We start from the raw sequence: 18,309 nt of genomic DNA on the forward strand, positions 1-18,309 counted from the left end.
TGATATCACACTGCACCAAGTACTCCGTGCAAATACTACCTGCATGCGTACATAGTATATAGTGACAGGTTGTGACCAGGTCTGTAACGCAGGAACCAGCATCAGCTGCAGCAAGTGCCCGGGGTTGTAAGAGCATGTAAAAGACTGCAGCGAGGATAACTGGGTACCCAAGCTAAGAACACTAGAAGGCAAATTGTCAAGCCCCCCTTTTCCCTGGTACCTGATGGTACGCTATACATGTAGCTGCAAAGTACCTTTTCTACGGCAGGCCTCAATCTCTTTTTTCTCGGATCTTCTTCACTTTTCCCTTTTTCCTTTTTCCCGTTACCTGGTTCCCTACCTCTTCACCTCTTCACCTCTTCACCTCCTCACTCTTTTCTGTCTTTTCTTTTCCGCCGCGCTCGTCCATTCCTTCAGCCCGTCAGCGGCGCTGCCTCCAGAGACCGGTAGCTTGAGCTCTGTCTCATCTCACCCCGTGCTATAATCGCCAGCGTCCCGATCTAGGCACCGCTATCTTTTGGGGGCTTGCAGCCATCAAGCATCATGCGCACGCGGTCCCCGCTCTCACCAGTCTAAGAGCCAGCCATTGTCGAACCAGGAGCTAGAAACACTTCTGCGTGCACTTACTTTTTTCCTTTCCAATCCCACCTCAACCCATCACTACTGCTAGTGGTGCTACGCAACTACGACTACTACTTTACTCTTTATCTGACGGAGCGCCTTTCTTTTTATTTTCCTTGTTTCCTCATCTTGCGTTGCGTCTGCCGCACCTGCTCTGCATACAAACGCTCGTCTCTTCCCCACCTCTGGTGTTTGTCGTTCCTTCAGGACTTCTTTTCTTCTCTTACATTTTACCTTTTCGCCGCGGCGTTCTTGAAACGCTACGCCCAACCTTACGCCGATCCAAAAAAAAAAACCCCCACTAGTCAAATGTTCAGTAACTTGCGACATTCTGTACGCACCGATTAAGATTAAAGAGGCACTTGCTGAAACACGCAAAATCAGTCAAGCAAAAGCAGTCAAGCGCAGCTCTTAGACTTCGATTATTGATTCTAGCCGGTGACCCACCCCAGTGGCTCTCCAATGTTCAGCCGAAAACACAAGAACCAGCACTTCGACGGTGTCCGGAGGAAGAACTCTGACCTGTCACACGCTCTTGGGGATCTGGGCATCATCAGTCCACGGTCAACAAGATCGTCCAGCTCTCGATTTAGGCCTGGGAGCAGTGCAACGACGGATGCTCCGTTCCATCTTGAGGGTACGCTTCTCATCTCTCACGCCGGCTTCATATACGCCCCCCCCCTTATATAGTATATGCGCCGCGACTCGTCCCCCTAAACCCCCCCTCTTTGTCTCTCCCCTTGCCTCCACTTGACGATGGCAGCTTATGCCGTATATTTTATTTAACAGAGTCACTAACCGTAACCCCATCCAGGCCAATCTTTCAACAATTCTCCAGCAGCACGCAGCACCGTCTCTCTCCAACGAGGACGGTCTGTAAGCACTACCAGCACCGCTACATCTAGAAGAGTAGGGGGCATCGACAACAACGTCATGTCGAGCAACGCGGATCGAAGCCGCATGCGGCGGGACAGGACATTCGTTGGAAGCGAATGTGCAGTTTGCGAGGAGCCACTGGAGCACACACTGCGTGGCGAGCGTATCCTACAGTTCTCTTGCTCCCATGTCTCTCACGAAGCCTGCTTCTACGAGTTCATCCGTGAAATGGAGGCACAATATTGCCCAGCCTGTGATGCTCCGCTGCATCTTGACTCCAGCCGAGGCGGCAATGTCCTGGACATCAGTTCGTCATCTAGACGCACAGAATCGCAGAATCATGCCGCTAATTCAAACGTAGACAAAATCAGCAATATGGTTCGTACTGCCGGCACTGAGTCAAGGGCTGATACTGTCACGCCAGCGCCCACCTGGGAGAACCAGGCAGCGAGACCGCCTAGTGTTGACAGCGCCCAGAGGCGGCCGATGGTATCGAACTCAAGTATTGGAAAGGGAAGTCATCGCGATGGCAGAGACGCCAGCTCGGATCGCTATGGATCTACAAGGCATACTCGCAACGACAGCACCGGCATGGCTTCATCCAATGGCTATCCAGAAACAGCGCAGAGCGGATCTCAATGGCGCCACGAATATGATGTCCAGACAATGGAGACGACACCTAGCAGCCCCCGTCCAGCAACGAGAAATCCTATTCCGCCCCCGATTGTTACTATTCGCTCCGAATTCCCTACGATTAACAGATCTCGCCAACAGCAGACGCTCACGTGCCTGGTTACGGTCGAAGTTCCGGACAACAATTGGCGACCAGACCCCGAGGATATCGGCTCGCCGGTGCAGTCGCAAATGGGTGTTAACCCAGGTATCACTGAAACTGCCCCTCCTCGCGCAGTATCGCCTTCTCCGACACCGACACCAAACGCCCCGCGCTTTTATCCTTATGAGTCCGCCGATGTTTTGGAAGAAATGACGGAGAATCTACGCAGCCGTGTTGATAACTGGCATGGCTTAGAGTTCAACCGGTTCGGACAATTGAGGCTCTGCGGCACGCTACGAGTTGGCAAGGACAAGGTGTCATGGCAAGAATTGGAATGCTATCTCTTCTCTGAGATGCTCATTTGTGTCAAGGAAAAGAAGCTCCCGCCCCAGTGGGATGAGAATGGTGCTCAACGAAAGCCAGCGACCCGCTGCACACTCAAGGGATCCATTTTGATTAAGAAACACCTCAACGACGTGACGGAGACTGGAGCTATCGATGAGAATATTCTGACATTAAACCTATCTGTGGCCGAGCTACCCCAGTTCCATCTGAGATTCGACAATCGAAACCAACTCAAATTGTGGAACCAAGCTCTGCTAGACTTGCACGCCGTCGATTTCCCTCCTTCCCTTCGAAGCCCTGATTTGGATCGCGGCGAGATGTCTGAAACGGATGAAGATGGAGACTGGGGCCGAGCCGGTCAGCAGCGTGTTTCCTCCATCGCCTCTTCGTGGGGTCACAAGTCCGCAACGACAGCACAAACCGAGTATACTAACGTACCGACTAAAGCCGTTCGTCTTCCCAGCACTGTTCACGTCCCGATCGATGTTGTTGTAGTTGTCCCTATTTCTTCGTCGATGCAAGGTGTTAAGATCAACCTAGTCCGTGACGCTCTCAGATTCATGGTTGGCACACTCGGCGAAAGGGACCGTATGGGTCTTGTTACATTTGGCTCCGGGGGTGGTGGCGTGCCTCTTGTCGGCATGACCACAAAAGCATGGCCTGGCTGGTCCAATGTCTTGTCTTCGATCAAGCCCGTCGGACAGAAGAGTCATCGCGCCGACGTGGTTGAGGGCGCTAATGTCGCCATGGACCTTCTAATGCAGCGAAAACACAACAACCCCATTGCCACCATTTTGCTCATCAGCGATGCGTCGACATCTGACGCTGATTCCGTTGACTTCGTTGTCTCCAGAGCAGAAGCCGCAAAGTAAGTTCAATTATACCTCCATGTACCCATTTCCAGAGCAGATTATCCTAACCAGAACCACTATGCAGGATCACTATACACTCTTTTGGCCTGGGCATGACCCACAAGCCTGACACCATGATCGAACTCTCAACAAGGACCAAAGCATCTTATACATATGTTAAGGACTGGATGATGCTGCGAGAGTGCTTGGCTGGTTGCTTGGGTAGCATGCAGACCCTGTCCCACCAGAATGTCAAGCTCAAGCTCAAGCTCCCTGAGGGGTCACCTGCCAAGTTTCACAAGATCAGTGGCGCTCTGCAAATCACCAAGCGAGCAACAGGACGAGATGCTGAGGCATCCCTTGGCGATCTTCGATTCGGCGACAAGCGCGACGTTTTGGTGCAGCTCGTCATCCTTCCCGATACATCTTCTCAGGAGCAGCTCCCTCCAGATCCTTGGGACAATATCGTCTCAGGGTTGGAGGCTCTGGGTGGTCCGATGGATAGCGATACAGAGAGGACTCTTTCAGTGGAAGAGGTTCCACTTATCCAAGCTGATCTCACCTGGGGCGATATCTTGAGAGACGGAACCACTGCTCCAATGCCCCGGCCGTCCCTGTTGGCCATTACTATGCTGCCAGCGAGCCACAGCCAGAAGAGCCGATGGCAGAATGCGCCACCCATTCCTCCTCACCCCAGCGTGGTTCAGAGGCGGATGGAATTGCTCACTTCGGACATGCTCACGCGTGCACTGACGCTCGTCAGCCGAGGCCAACACGACCGTGCTCATACACTATTGAACGAGACCCGCTCCATCCTCAAGGGCCTTGGCAAGGGTGGCCTGCCTCCTGTGCCGCCCCCAAGTAAATCGCTACCCTCGACACCGCACCCAGGCCTCGATGGGTCTCCGGCATCCGGCACACCAGATCGGAAGCGCAGCCCGTCGCCAACTTCGGCAACGTCATCCTCAGGGAATGGCTTGCCTACACAGCTTGGCCCTCCTCCTCAGCTTGGACGGTCGCGGTCCGCAGATGGACTGGCGCTTGGCGTTGGCATCGATGCTACGACAGTTTCTGCCCTCGATGCTGAGCTGGAGAGCAGCCTTGAGTGGATCAACCACCCTGCTGTATTCGGTCGCGATAGCCGCAAAGCAGTCCTCCAAGCTATCGGTGTCATAAGTTCCCAGCGCGCCTTTACTAACCGCAGCCCTATTGAGAGTCTGTGGGCCGGCCGTATCAGCGGCATCAAGCGCCTTGCAGAGCGCAGCCGAGAATGGCGGGAAGAAGGAGGTGGTGAGGGCGGAATCACAGAGGAGGCATGATTCAATCAACTATTTCTGGTCATGAACGAATGACAATATCGTACCTTTCGTTTATCAGCATGGCCATGGCGTTTGGGATACTTTTTTTTTCTGTCTTTTTTTTCCTTTCACAAGCTCTACGACGACCTCATGGATTTTTTTTTCCCCCTGAAGCCTTATTCGGATTTCCCCTCGAATATCTCGACGTATTCACGACATTTCCTTGCACAAGATATCGTATTTATCGACTTACTTGGTGGCATCACCATGGAGTACTAGAAATCTATGACACTCCAGTTCACCCCCACAAACGTATACCCCCTCAAGACATACTCTCTCTACTTGTTTGTGACGAGAGATGTTGATTTCGTGCTTGTTCTTTGCTATCTTGTTTCTATATTCCCCCCTTTCTTTGCCCCCCTTTATTTTCTTGTTTCAGTTCAGCTTTGTCATGCCAGATGATGGCGTTTGCGATTTGCCAGTTATCACACTGAGCGATATCCGTTGAGAGAAGAAAAAATTTTTCTGTGCATTACTTGCTGCTATCATCTGAAGCAACTCGATTTAGATTTGTGTTTTTATATATTTTTTCTTCTTCTCCCTTTTCTTCTTCTTTCACTTGGAACGATTTGGATGGAATAATGGTGGAGGGTATCAAGTCTTCAGGGACACTTGGCGGATAGCAAGTTGTGCATTACAAACGCGCTTTATGTATAACATACCTATTTCTATTTGCATGGTATCACGAGGAAACACTGGAATGGATGGAAGATGGATTCTATTCAAAGATTTTAGATAGTTTTGTGCTTCTACGCTGAATCTATATCTGATAAGTTCGTTTTGCAATCGAACTAGACTGACTGACTGTTTACTTATTTCCGCCGAACTGCATGTGCGTGTTATATATCTGGATGATTCTCTCATAGCTGCTCTACTTGCCAAAGAATCCCCGAATCAGAAAGGCAATCGAACGGGCAAAAAAAAAAAGTATGAGCAATTCGCCCCTTCTTCATTTCCCCCTTTTATTGGACGTCTATAAATAAAGAAGACACATCTGGCATTTCTTCTATCCTGCAATGGTAATGCTAATAATTCATTCTAAAAATATATACATTCGTAGCCATCCGAGATTTTTTACTGCTTCTTCTCGACCGGGTTTGCAAGGGCATCCAAGACCTCCTTGAAAGACTGGACAATCTCTTCGCTGTTCTTCTCTTCCCACTCCTTCTTGGAAGCATCTCCCAACTTGCCCTCGCCCACAGCGGCAAAGGCCTCAGGGCCGGCACCTCCTGGGAAGGAAAGCTGAGGCCTCGTGGCCGAGACCCTGAGGCCAACACCCTCGAGCGATGTCTTGATCTGCTCGGAGGCGATCTTGCCGCCCTGGATACCGTAGGTGACGATGGACACGGGCTTGCCGTCCCACTCGTTCTTGAGGTAGTCGATGGCGTTCTTTGTGCTGCCCGCGATACCATAGTTGTATTCGGGAGCGATGAGGACGTAGGCGTCGTGGGAGGCGATCTCCGCAGACCAGCGCTTGGAGTGGTCATGGATGAAGGAGCCCCGAGCGGGGACGTTTGCGGGCACGACAGGCTCGTCGAAGACGGGGAGCTTGAAGGTGTCGAGATCGACGATGGAGAAGGTTGATGAGGAGGCTGAAGAGTGGGCTTTGAGGATGTTGTGGACGAGGCCGGCGACCTGAGGGCCGATTCGGGGGGTGCGGGTGCTGGTGATGATGATTGCGATTTTGGAGGCCATTTTGAAGATGTTTGAGCTTGTTTGATTTTTTGGGTATTTTATATGAGAGCTTGAGAGTTTGGAGATATTTTGCTTTTGTTTATTCTTCTTTCTTCTTTCGTTTCTTGAGGGATGGGCAGTTGTGATATATACATGTATGAAAGGGGCTATCATTACAACTACGACAAATACGCCTCCATGGAGTTTTCATGATTTACAAGCCTCCCATGGATCTTATCATGCCAAAAAAGTAAATAAAAACATAATTCCGCCCCTTTCTGTGATATAATCTTTTCTTTTTTTCGCTGTGAAACATAACTCCGCAATGGATGAGGCTCCTAATTGTGGATGAGAGCGCTTCGCTAAGATTTAGCCAGGTAAACGAAATAGGCAATACACAAATTGATGCTCGATATAATTGTCAAAAAAGAAATGAAGGTTCAAGTCAACTGCCGTTCAGCTAAATCGAAGACGTTATGGGGGATGGAAAAAGGATCCTGGCGTTGTTGCCTCTGATTCGTCGAAGCGACATGCCACTTTCGACTTCAGCCTTTGCGCATGGCACAAGCGCGCGGGATGAGGGACCGAGAGACGAGGAATTAGGAAAAGCAATCATTTGGTCTGTCCGCTACTGCCAGGGGCGTTGAATCAGTGCGGCGCTGTGTGCTCTGATTGGTGGTTCTGTCATTGAGGCCTGTAATTCCGCTGCTGGCATACCCGCGCGGATTTGCCTAGTCTAAACGCCAGGTCCATGCTAAATTGTCCGCATCATGGCGGAATTACACACAGCTCTGTATCAACACGTAGACTTTTTTTTGACTTACCAGCCGCCAGATCGGCAAGATGAATCAGCATATACGGCTAGCGTTCCTAGATTCTCATTCACGTCGGCAGTACCACGCCGAGATCAGATTAAATTTCTATTTTTGTTTCTTTTTGTCCGTTATATCATATTACACATAGCCTGCCTCAAAATGATCCGGGATTATCTATGCTTTTATATGCCCCTCCCATCCTCTTTTGTACCTTTTAACAAACTTCAACTCCTTTAGTCCTCATCCCAGTTCTATAATAGATATTAGTACTATTGCAAATATTCATGGGGACCAAAGTATCAAGGAAGGGATTTAAACACTTACAGGGTTGGGGCCAGGAGGCTTAGGCCCACCAGCCTGTCTCGCCACGATAATCTGGTCGACTGACAGGACGGTGCGGGCAGCCTCAGTAGCGAGTCTAATAGCCCAGTTCTTGGACGCCAACAGGTCGACAATACCCTCCTTAGTGGCGTTCAGGATGCCGTTGCCCTCCTCGTTATCTACATCAACACCAGCATCACCGCTCTCGCTCTTGTGGTGAGCAGCGTACAGAGTGCTAAGAACCTCCGTAGCATCAAGACCACAGCTCTCGGCCAGGGTACGGGGAATAACCTCGAAGGCCTCGCCATACTTCTTGATGGCGTACTGGCTCAGACCGGGTGTCTTCTCACCCTGGGCCTGTATCCTTGCGCTCAGCTGAATCTCCGTAGCTCCCGCTCCGGGAACCAATCTGTTGTCCTTGCTGATGGCCTTGACAACGTTGACACCGTCATCGACAGCTCGCTCAATGTCGTCAAGGTGGTTCTGAGTAGCACCACGAAGGACTATGGTAGCAGTGCGAGTGACTTCGTCTTCTTGTCTAAATACTGTAACGCGGTCACCGCCAATCTCGATCGTCTCGACAACATCGATGCTGCCCATCTCGTCGGGCATGGGGGCGCCCAGTCGAGCCAGCGGTGTAGCACCGACGACACGGCAAACTCGTCGCAGCTCAAACTTGCTGAGGATTCGGATGCAGAGAATTCCGTAGCGGTCAAGGTAGTGCATGGCCAGGTCGCCGACTCGGTCACCGCACACGACCACTCGCAGGCCGGAGTCGTGAAGTTCTTTGATCGCGGTTTCCAGCTGTGCCTCCTCGCCCTTGGTGAAGTCCATCATCTCCTTTGCGTTATGTAACAGAACGGTGCCCTTGGTCTCTGTCTGGCTGGTATCGATGGGGCAGGTGAAGACACCGACCTTGGCATGGCTGGCCTTCTTGATTGAACCATTGGGCTCCTTGGGGAAGACCATGCCCTTGACGACCTTGCTCTGGTCCAAGCTACCACCCATGATCTTGACTACTCGGATGTTGTCGACGTTGAAGTTGGCAGGATTCTTGGGCAGGACAGCCAAGACGGCCTCGGCCACCAGGCCTGACAGGAAGTCCTCGTTTCCGTTTTGCTTGCTAGCGATGACGGTTCGCAGGGCCTTGCTCAGCTCAGCCAGGTCTTGGACGTTCTCCACCTTGTCCACTGAAAGCTCATCCAGAGCCTCCAGGGCAATCTTCTGGGCCTTCTCGTAGCCGATGACAATGTCGGAGGTCTTGAGGCCCATGCGTAGCAGGTCCTCTGCCTTCTTCAGCAGCTCGCCAGCCAGCACAATGACCAAGTTGGTAGCATCGCCCATCTCGGCCTCCTGCTGCTGAGAAGCCATGACGAGGAGCTTGGCGGCGGGGTGGACAACGTCGAGCTCGCGGAGGATGGTGGCGGCGTCGGAGGTGAGGATCATCTTCTGCAGGTGGTTGATGACGACCTTGTTGCGGCCGTAGGGACCCAGCGACGTCTGGACAGTCGAGGCGATGGTTCGGCAGGCGTCGATATTTCGGAGGACGGCACCATCTTCTGAGTCGTAGCTACAGGCAAGCGAATTGTTTTGTCAGCCACAGTCCAGGCTCAGGCTTCAATCGACGGTGATGGAGATGGCGATGGCGGGGTTGGCACTTACTTGTTGTAGCCCTGCTTGAAGAGGCCCGCGTTGGGCGCGTTGGGGATGTTGAGAGACATGATGGGCAAAATATGGCCGAATCAGAGGATTTTGCCTGTGTTGTTTCGTGCACCCGCCCAGACACAAGTATGGGGAGTTGGCGATGTTCCCTTTGGACAGCTCCTTGGGAAAATCTTGGGGGTAGTTTGCTGGTAGCCTGGGGGGCAGTTTTTGTGGTGCTTAGCCAATCATGGCCGCTTAGGAAAGGGTATTATTCCGCTGCGCTGCCCCTCCATCGAGTCGAATAGGGGGGTTTTTATATGGAGTACATGCCTGTCTGAATTGCTACCCGCTTAGATGGAAAGTGGAAGAAGAAGCGCTATGACTTTAAATATTACTAATGGACCATGTATAAATATGAATAAAGAGAACGTCTTGATATGGGTTTGAATGTGAAATATTTCGAAGAGTTGCTCTTCTGAAGTCATGCGCATACGGCACTTGGTAGAGCATCTGCCACAGTATCAGCACAAAACTGGTAAGCTGCCTACCTGAGCTGATCCATACAGGCAGATTCATAATTTAGTCACTGACATTCCAGGCACTGATGCTTATGGATGATGACTCTACTTGTATCAAAATTTATATATTGCAGCTTCATATTTCTACGCGTAAATTGTCGAGTTGTATACAAGTTGATGCTGCAAAGACCCATGTTGATTAACAGCCCTGCTGCTGATGGTGCTGTAGCCCTGCCTCAGCTTAGCTTCCATGACCTGCCCAGCTGCAGCCTCGCACCACCCCCAAAAAGTCACCCGTTCCCTCAAAGTACCATGCTGGGTGCCATCATCTTACGCAGTACACCTCTTTTTTCTTCTTACATACACGTCCGTCACTAGAGACATCCTTAGATGAAGTATATAATGTGCTGCAGTCATCACGACTCATAGAATTGCTCGTTTCTTATCGGCTTCGTTTTCATTTTCCCTCTTTTTCTTGGTTATTGCTTTCTTTATTCCTTGCTGTTTACTTTCTAACTCGCTCTCGCCACTTGCAAAGCCCCAATTGAGGCGCTCTTCCGTACCGGCCATTGACTTGCACGCGTTGTTCGCGCCTTGTGGAGCGTATCCTCAAATTATCTTGTCTGTTTGGCACGCCTCCAGCCGCTGCGCTGTACTGCGTACATTCCGTAGATTGGCTGTCGTGACCAAACCAGAGGTACATTGTACATTTGAGCCTCTGCCCATCCGCACAGCGCATCGCTCTCTACCTTAGATTATACGTACCTTGACTTATCATCATGGCGCCCCAGCCTTGTGAGTTCTAAGCCTTTTTTTTTCTTGTTTCTACTTCCTCCCTTCAACAACGTACAATCTTCCTTTTCGGCCGCATCGCACGCCCCATCAGCTGCTGCGCCGCGTCTCCTGCGAATCTTCCGAGAGCATCGTCAATCGCTTCCTCCGGCTCCATCCCGCTCCTCGCTGCATCTTCGCATCTTCGCATCACCATTGTCCATCAGCACTCTTCGCTCTTCTCGTCACGACCCGCGCCGAAAAAACCACAATGCCCGCCAAAAGAAAGTTGGTCGCCGAGGCTAACATTGAGCCAGCCAGCGTGCCCTCTCCGCTGCCGCCGTCCGTTGAGGAAGCCTACCGGCGGAAGTGTGTTCAGCTGAAGAATCGCACAAACGAGGTCGAGGAGGCCAACGATGCTGCCAGACTGCGGCTCGCTCGCATAAAGCGCCAGGTCGAAAAGCTGAGGATAGAACGAGCTTTTCTCCTAGAACAATTAGCCAAGCGCACCAGCACCAACGTCGAAGATTCCGAAGGCAGCCCCAGTCCACCTCCTACGGTATGTTTTCTAGTAAAATTCACTTGTGTCTTTCTCATATGCTTTCTCTGTGTTGCGATTTCTCTCTCTTCCTATTCCTTTCCATCTCCTTCGACAGCACTGCGCCTTTGTTACTCCTCCCTTTTTTTGGCTTCCGCCCCCGCCAAACACCTTTTTTCAGTGTTGATATTTGAGTGCAACGAAATAGGCAACCACATTCGATATCCCAGTTGAGGCGAATGCTAACCCCCGAAAGCCCAAGGATAAGCCGCTGCGCATTAAGAAAGGCCACCGCAAGTCCAACGCGCCAACAGATGCCGACGCGAAGCAGGGCGCTACAAAAGAGCCCGCGTCCCCGACTTCCGAGTCCAATAGCCAGGCCAAGGGATCTCGTGCCAACGGCGTGTCCAAGGCCACCAAAGAATACAAAGATCCTTTTGAGCTTTACTGTGAAGAAGCTCGACCTGCGCTCGAAGCCAAGAACAAGGATGACACCGATGTAAATATCGAAGAGGAGCTTACGCGTGCCTGGGAAGAATTGCCAGAGGCCGAAAAGGAGGAATATCAAACCAAATTCGACGAACTGAAGAAAGCTCGGGAGGAGGAAGAGAAGACTGCTGCTGAAGCTGAAGCAGAAGCAGAGGCTGAAGAAGAGGCGGAGGCGGAGGCTGAGGCGGAGGCAGAGGCAGAGGCAGAGGCTGAGGCAGAAGCTGAGGCTGAGGCTGAGGCCGACGCTGATGTTGACGCAGATGTCGAAGCTGAAGCCGAGGCCGAAGCTGATGCCGATAACGATACTCCCAAGAAGAGCATCAAGGCCGAACCCGAGACGGAAAAGCCCAGGGCTCAGGACGAAGATGTAGAGATGAGCAACTACGATACTGAGGACCAGGAGACTCAGGAGAAAGATGGCGATGAATAAACGAATATAAGAGGCAACTACGCGGGCTTTACAGGATGGGGGACGGAGACATGTGCAGAGGGCGTTTTTGGTACAAGATAAAGAGGGCTTCCTTTTTTTTGCCTCTTCTGATTTCTTTTTCTTTTTTCGTTAAATGGCACTGTAATTGATGGGGTGCGTCTTTAATTTTGGAACTTTGGATGCATGTATATTAAATGGCCTAACTAAAAACCAATCTACTTTGATATATGACAAGAAAAATGCTTGTGAAGACTAACATGGATATATTCAGAAGAACATTAATATTCTCAAGTCCCAGTAAAATTTCTTATTTGCATTATAACGATACTCAAGTTCGCTTCGCCCAGAATATCAACGCCGCCTCACCTATGTGACCCTACCCGCTGTACTCCTTGCAATCATAATAAATGCAGATATCCATCCCAAGCATTACAGCAAATATCCTCACAGAGCTCCATGTGAATTGCTACCCAAAGAAGAAGAAAAAACAAAGGCAGTAAACATCCCGATCACGCTTCTCCAGCATACAGATCCACAACAATGTTAATAGCCGCCACCAAGATCTCCATGGCAATCAAGATGATTACTAGACAGAATCAGTCAGCATCACCGTGGCTCATAGCAAAGTAAGAGATAACAAGAAGGGGTAAATTCGCAATCAGGCTCTGACATACCTATCCATTCGAGCATTTCGCCGTGGCCGTGAGTCAACTGGTCTTTCAGAACAGCCAGCAAGTCGGCAATTACATCCAGCCGCTCTGTCACCAGACCAACTCGTTGATCCATCTCAAGATAGCTCCGCACTGCTTGATAGACCGGTTCTAATTGAGGCTCTACCCAGAACAGCTCAGGAGTATCCAGCACGGAACCGTTGAGATGGATGTTAATCCTCAAGATGAAGAGTTCTCCAATCTGCATGTTGATTTGTTTCCGGTTCAGGGCTATTTTACCAGTCAGGGCAATTTGAGTAGGGATATCCTTGCAGGTATCAATGGTAGAAGCGATGAGTTCTTCGAAGAGTGATGTCTGTTAATGAAGTCGATTAGCATGTCGATTCTCCCCTTTCTCGTTTCACCATCGTCCTGTAGGCTCGTCTTACCTTGACGCTCTGCGCTAATGCGTGAGAAATAGCAAGCTTGGTCATGTAGTTATTCTTGTCCCTCAGCGTGATAAAATCATTGTAAATTCGCGCTTGGTATTCCCTCGTGTAGTAAAAGTTGAAATGCTCCGTCTCAACGTCATCAGGGGCCAGCTTCTCGAGTTCAAATTTGGAAATATCCTTCAAAAGCTTGGTTTCTTGTACCTCCGTCATGCCCCATATTACCACCACACCGTAGTCGAACAGGAAGATTTCTGGCGTATGGACCTGAATGTCAAAATCAGGCACCGTATCTTTAATGGGCAGGTCTTCTGGCATGGCAGGGCCCAGCAGCTCTTCGCTGGGGAGATCACCCGCTCTCTCTCGATGATCTTCAATCATTAACCCTTCTCCGTAGCCGGAATCCTGTTGATCGTGGTGTTTGTGCCTATAATCCTCCTGCCCAGCCTCGCCGTCTACTAGCTCACCTCCCGTGGAGTGGCGCCTTTCCAGAGTTGGCGAGGAAAGATCCTGGCTGCGCTGACTTTTTCCGTACATGTACGGGGTATATATACACTCGTCAATAAGCTTTGGGTTTGCGCCGCGAGTTTTTCCTCGTCCTTTGAGAAATCTCATGAGCCCATCCATCTCATAGCGGTTAGCTGTGCAGTACGCCGTGACACGCGGCAGCCGATCTCGGTCTGCCTTTCCAAGCCGCGCAGCATCTCTTCGCGCTGTCGGATCTTTGATTCGCGTATATTGAGAATAGACATCTCTTCCACTTTCCTCATCCTCGCCCTCCTCGCCAAAGTCGGGGTTGGGCAGCAGTTTGAGCTTTTCGGTCTTCTTCGTGCTTCTCTGTGGACCAATCTTGGGTAGCCCCTGTACTGAAGCAATCGCAGCGACGGGTCCATGGCTATTTCTCCGGCGGAGTTTGCTGTTCAGTGCTGCCAGCATTGGCGGGCCGGCCACGATGCTGCTGCTGCCCTGAAGATTTACATTGTGAGAAGCATAGCTCCTTGGGAGGCGATGAGGTTCCGGCTCGATGGTTCGGCTGACGGGATTGGCGCTGAATGTGACTGTTCGTACGGGTTTCGGTCGAGGGGTTTCGGACGCGGGTAGCAGAGGCGTGGTCTCGCCAGCGTTTGTGTTCGCGGCATCAGGAGACTCCATTCCGAATGCAAGAAGCTGATAACGAGAGACTTGGGCCAAAAGTAAGGGCTGCCGCGGCTTAACGAAGTCGCTCCAGAGTATCGCGTTTCGTAAGTAAAACGGGTATAAAATATCCTAATCTGCTCATAAATGTGAATGTCGCTTATGTGCTAAGACTGATGACGGCATTGAGAGCGATTGGCCAAACAAGCACACAGTAGATGTTATGATGAAGTTTGCGTGGATAGAAAGATTTGAGGCTGCCAGCCAGCACCTGCTGCTCGATGACGGAGTCCAGTCCAATTTTCCAGCCCAGATTCGTCGGTAGCGGTCTAGGCCCACTACCCACTATGGAGCGCTAATTTTGTCTGCCGCATCCTCTAGAATTGGGGCACTTAGGGGGACGGTCGGCCCCACTAGAGCTTCATGGTGCAGGCGGTACCTTTAGCCGGATTATAGTCGCGTAGCTACAGCGTGGAAACACTATCGTCTGTTTCATGCATATAGCAACAATCTGACTTTCTCATGTTTCTTCAGATGTGGTATATAACCTTTCCCTGAGAACACGTATATAATACAGCAAAAGTCAAACCTCTAAAATTGCTCCGCCAATAAATCTTACCTAAATTGAGGCCTTTGAAATTTAAGCAAGCATTTTTTGCAAACAATTATATTTTATTACATGTAACGGTGCAAGATTTAAGTTCAGGCATAGATTGATACGTGCTAGTGGCGACGCTTGGGATTCTATACACAGTCGCGATTTTCTATTTGAACTTGTAATCTGTAATTTATATTCATATCTAGTGTTACCACGCTAAATTATATCAATAGTTATATATATGAAGTAGTATTGTCATGAGACAACTCATGCATCTATAAACTCTTTCGTCTCGAGACCTCAATGTCACTGGGCTCCTCCTCCTAAATACTGCCTTCAAATTCGCCATGGCCATGTGCCTATTCAGCATATCTTCATGGGGAAACCCTGAATGTTCAAAAGTCAAGATCGGCAAGATTGATTCAGCTGACTATAAGCACATAATAATATGGTGCAGTAAGCTGCTCAGGCTCATTTGTCTTGGATTCGTGTCTCAATCTTCAGCCCCCCCTCATGCACCCGGTCGATGATGCGTTGTCCAAGACAAGACGGGGTGTAGAAGCCCCCGCCTAACTCGAGGTCGTCCTCCAAAACAATTCGTGCACCTTCGCTGCAAAGCATTGCCGTTACTGCATGTATCCAATCGTCAGAAGAAAAACTTTCATGCCCTTGATCTAATGAGGCTACTAGATTGTTTCCACTTACACACATACATGCTGCCATGATACCAAGCTCGAACAAAGGCTTGCTTGTTGGCAGGCGACTCTGTATCAGGATTTGCGATGCCGCGCCACTCAACCTCTTCCTTGTCCATGTCTTCCTTGGAAGGGCCTGTGCCTGGTTCTGGAGCAAATTTTCTGGCTATCGCTCTGATAGGCGCTATTGACAGAAGTAGAACTCCAATCGTGAGTAACCAGTGAGCTAAAATCCCTTCTAGCCAGTTGCGAGGTTTGCTATATTCTGCCCAATAAAACTTCGGCCCGTAAAACTCGTCTTTCCGGCTGGGAATTTCCGACAAGAGCCCCCATGAGCGCTCTATCACTCCCTGGTCGGTGGTACCGGTCAAGCCCGTGGTTAGAGTTCCGAGGTTAGGGACATGATGAATACCAAAAATCTTCTGCCATATGGAAGTCTCGCGTCTTTTTGGTTCGGCCGGGTGAGGTATGGGAGAATGAGCAAAAGGCTTTCCAGATTCCAACAGCTCGCTCAAAGTAAGATTGTCGAATAAACTAAGAACAGTAGAGATGGTGCCTCCAGATGGAGCCGCTCTGGACAGAAAGCTTTCAGTATGTGATACTATTCCTAGTTAAACGTAGTACAACTTACCTGAAAATGTGAAGCGAAAGTACGACATCTTTAGTTTTGGCATCCAATTCTTTGCGAAGTGTGTTGGCCAAAGACCAGGTACAGAGGTCTGGAGGAGCAGACTCAAGACCCATCTGAGGAATTAGAATAGCGCCGCTCTCTTTGGCAGCCTTTTCATATTTCTTGATCATTTTATAGACCCAGGCTGCTTCACCAGTTGCGTCAAAATAGTGCGTGCCGGCCTCAACGCATGCTTTCACCGCTTGCTCTCCATATTGGCTATAAGGGCCGACAGTTGTAATCATCACAAATGTCTTCTTCGCCAACGCACTCATCTCTTCATTATTATCAACATTGACGATTTCAATTTCTAATTTTTTATCCGTGTTAGTCCTTTTGTCTCGGGTGACATGTCATGATGGTAAGATTTCCAAGGCGGCCATAACTGACCTGGTGGGCTTCTATCTGAATGCGCAGTTTTGCAATTGTCGACGATTGCTTGAAGCTTTGACGCGGAGCGACCTGCAACGGCCCATTTTGTATTGGTCGGGAACTTGGCAGTAACGTATTCAGCTACTACGCGGCCGGTATACCCTAAGCTATATGTAAGCCTTCACTGCCCTTCAAATACCATCATACTTCCGGCCTCATATACCAGTAGCTCCAAAGACGACCAGGTCATAGACACGATTATGCTCCTTGAATGGCATGGTGAGGTGTTAAAATGCTGCAAAGGGGGGAAGAAAATTGGTCGGTATCACTAATGCTGGAGAAGTGATCCAGAATATCGTCACTTGTCTTGGCTGGTGTTGTCACTTCTGCACAATATACAAATTGGGAAACCAAAAAAAAAAAAAAAATGGCAAGTTGAAGATTCAATGCAGATAAAGAATGCGCTTGTTCAATTTCATGTACTATTCTAACTTTCTCAGAAAAGCTATTCTTAAACAAGGTGGCACGACACATCCAAACCAATGATGCCTCGATCGTTTCAGCGGCGCAACCGCTTGCGAATAGTCCATGAGGCTCGACTGATGGAATCCTTGGCATTGCCTTTCACTAAAAGTAGCGAACCCGCATTTATCGCCCAATCCAAGCACACAGAGAGGCCACGGACGAACGCACGCGAAAAAGGGACAGCGTAATAATCACGTGATTGTTATCAATCCTTATCGATTGTGCGCTGTGAGAGAAAAAAATAACAGTGGGGTTTCGCTTGGCCATCCCTCACGTGCGTGCCCTAAGGAAAATCACAACTCCAGGTTTCTAGCACATTTTCGTGAGAGAAGCTTGCAACCGAAGTCAAGCACTCAAACTTCGCCATCCCTCACAGAAATCCGTCAAGATGACCAAGCGCACCAAGAAGGTCGGCGTGACGTACGTATATTCCTTTGGATATTATAAACTGATCAAATGAATCTCTGCTAACTTATTGTCCCAGCGGTAAATATGGTACCCGGTGAGTCTTTGAAAGATATCCATCAGCCTTGTCCCCAACCCGAAATATCGACTTCGAGCCTCGACGAAACGAGTCACCAATTACCTTGCACGACTACCATCTACGATTCTTTATGAAGAGATATCGGATGTAGAGGTTCCATCCATGGCAACCTCCTAGGATATTCCGCGAGATGCTCGACGACAATTTTCATGGCCGGAGATAAATCTAAGACGAATTGGAAACTAATGCGACTGGCTATAGTTACGGTGCCTCCCTGCGAAAGCAGGTGAAGAAGATGGAAATCACCCAGCACGCCAAGTACACCTGCACTTTCTGCGGTAAGGTCACTGTCCGAAGAAAGTCCACCGGTATCTGGAACTGCCGCTCCTGCAAGCGAACCATTGCTGGCGGTGCCTACACTGTTGCGTACGTCTACACACCACCGCGGAGATCTCCAAGATCTTACGAATTCAAATCACGGTTCGAGCGTAAATACTGACCTCTCTACAGCACCCCCGCTGCCGCTGCTATGCGATCAACTCTGCGACGATTGAGGGAGATTGCTGAGGTTTAAGGCGTTTTCTTGGTACAATGGTGAAGGATTCGGCTTTGCTTTTCGGTCTGGTGTATGGGGGACATTGTTTGCGTGCATACACTGCGAGCTGACGAAAAATAAACGTCGACGCTCGATCTTTGGTCATAAACA

General features: G+C 49.9%; 7 protein-coding genes across 7 annotated transcripts; 3 read left to right on the forward strand and 4 right to left on the reverse strand.

Annotated features, from left to right (window-relative positions):
- Positions 1 to 784: 784 nt before the first annotated feature.
- GGI43DRAFT_17018 (Pleckstrin homology domain-containing protein) lies at positions 785 to 4,919 on the forward strand. Its single transcript, XM_083199710.1, has 3 exons — positions 785 to 1,258; positions 1,436 to 3,485; positions 3,554 to 4,919. Exons 1-3 carry the CDS (start codon positions 1,084 to 1,086, stop codon positions 4,785 to 4,787), a joined length of 3,459 nt encoding a protein of 1,152 aa, XP_083066187.1. The 5' UTR covers positions 785 to 1,083; the 3' UTR covers positions 4,788 to 4,919.
- A 981-nt stretch (positions 4,920 to 5,900) lies between these two features.
- GGI43DRAFT_378561 (flavo protein-like protein) lies at positions 5,901 to 6,521 on the reverse strand (the record flags this gene model as incomplete). The annotated part of the gene is made up of 1 exon (XM_083202719.1): positions 5,901 to 6,521. The coding sequence occupies one exon, from the start codon at positions 6,519 to 6,521 to the stop codon at positions 5,901 to 5,903; it is 621 nt and encodes a 206-aa protein (XP_083066188.1).
- Positions 6,522 to 7,381: 860 nt separating this feature from the next.
- GGI43DRAFT_390594 (chaperonin-containing T-complex subunit CCT8) lies at positions 7,382 to 9,538 on the reverse strand. The gene is made up of 3 exons (XM_083204330.1): positions 9,299 to 9,538; positions 7,640 to 9,206; positions 7,382 to 7,566 (listed from the first exon to the last, which is right to left on the reverse strand). The coding sequence occupies exons 1-3, from the start codon at positions 9,355 to 9,357 to the stop codon at positions 7,549 to 7,551; spliced, it is 1,644 nt and encodes a 547-aa protein (XP_083066189.1). The 5' UTR covers positions 9,358 to 9,538; the 3' UTR covers positions 7,382 to 7,548.
- A 1,056-nt stretch (positions 9,539 to 10,594) lies between these two features.
- GGI43DRAFT_390599 (uncharacterized protein) lies at positions 10,595 to 12,267 on the forward strand. Its single transcript, XM_083204331.1, has 2 exons — positions 10,595 to 11,128; positions 11,316 to 12,267. Exons 1-2 carry the CDS (start codon positions 10,841 to 10,843, stop codon positions 12,024 to 12,026), a joined length of 999 nt encoding a protein of 332 aa, XP_083066190.1. The 5' UTR covers positions 10,595 to 10,840; the 3' UTR covers positions 12,027 to 12,267.
- Positions 12,268 to 14,528, reverse strand: GGI43DRAFT_390601 (RMD1 family protein). The gene is made up of 3 exons (XM_083204332.1): positions 13,126 to 14,528; positions 12,701 to 13,052; positions 12,268 to 12,612 (listed from the first exon to the last, which is right to left on the reverse strand). The coding sequence occupies exons 1-3, from the start codon at positions 14,275 to 14,277 to the stop codon at positions 12,536 to 12,538; spliced, it is 1,581 nt and encodes a 526-aa protein (XP_083066191.1). The 5' UTR covers positions 14,278 to 14,528; the 3' UTR covers positions 12,268 to 12,535.
- Positions 14,529 to 15,019: 491 nt separating this feature from the next.
- GGI43DRAFT_390602 (Saccharopine dehydrogenase-domain-containing protein) lies at positions 15,020 to 17,184 on the reverse strand. Its single transcript, XM_083204333.1, has 5 exons — positions 16,818 to 17,184; positions 16,613 to 16,756; positions 16,184 to 16,532; positions 15,563 to 16,125; positions 15,020 to 15,486 (listed from the first exon to the last, which is right to left on the reverse strand). Exons 1-5 carry the CDS (start codon positions 16,870 to 16,872, stop codon positions 15,329 to 15,331), a joined length of 1,269 nt encoding a protein of 422 aa, XP_083066192.1. The 5' UTR covers positions 16,873 to 17,184; the 3' UTR covers positions 15,020 to 15,328.
- Positions 17,185 to 17,406: 222 nt separating this feature from the next.
- Positions 17,407 to 18,267, forward strand: GGI43DRAFT_390606 (60S ribosomal protein eL43). Its single transcript, XM_083204334.1, has 4 exons — positions 17,407 to 17,539; positions 17,604 to 17,621; positions 17,865 to 18,029; positions 18,114 to 18,267. Exons 1-4 carry the CDS (start codon positions 17,508 to 17,510, stop codon positions 18,175 to 18,177), a joined length of 279 nt encoding a protein of 92 aa, XP_083066193.1. The 5' UTR covers positions 17,407 to 17,507; the 3' UTR covers positions 18,178 to 18,267.
- The last annotated feature ends 42 nt before the right edge of the window (positions 18,268 to 18,309 follow it).

This window comes from Trichoderma evansii, assembly GCF_050947405.1.
Source record: "Trichoderma evansii strain SZMC 28006 chromosome Unknown GGI43scaffold_1, whole genome shotgun sequence".
NCBI classification, from domain to species: domain Eukaryota; kingdom Fungi; phylum Ascomycota; class Sordariomycetes; order Hypocreales; family Hypocreaceae; genus Trichoderma; species Trichoderma evansii.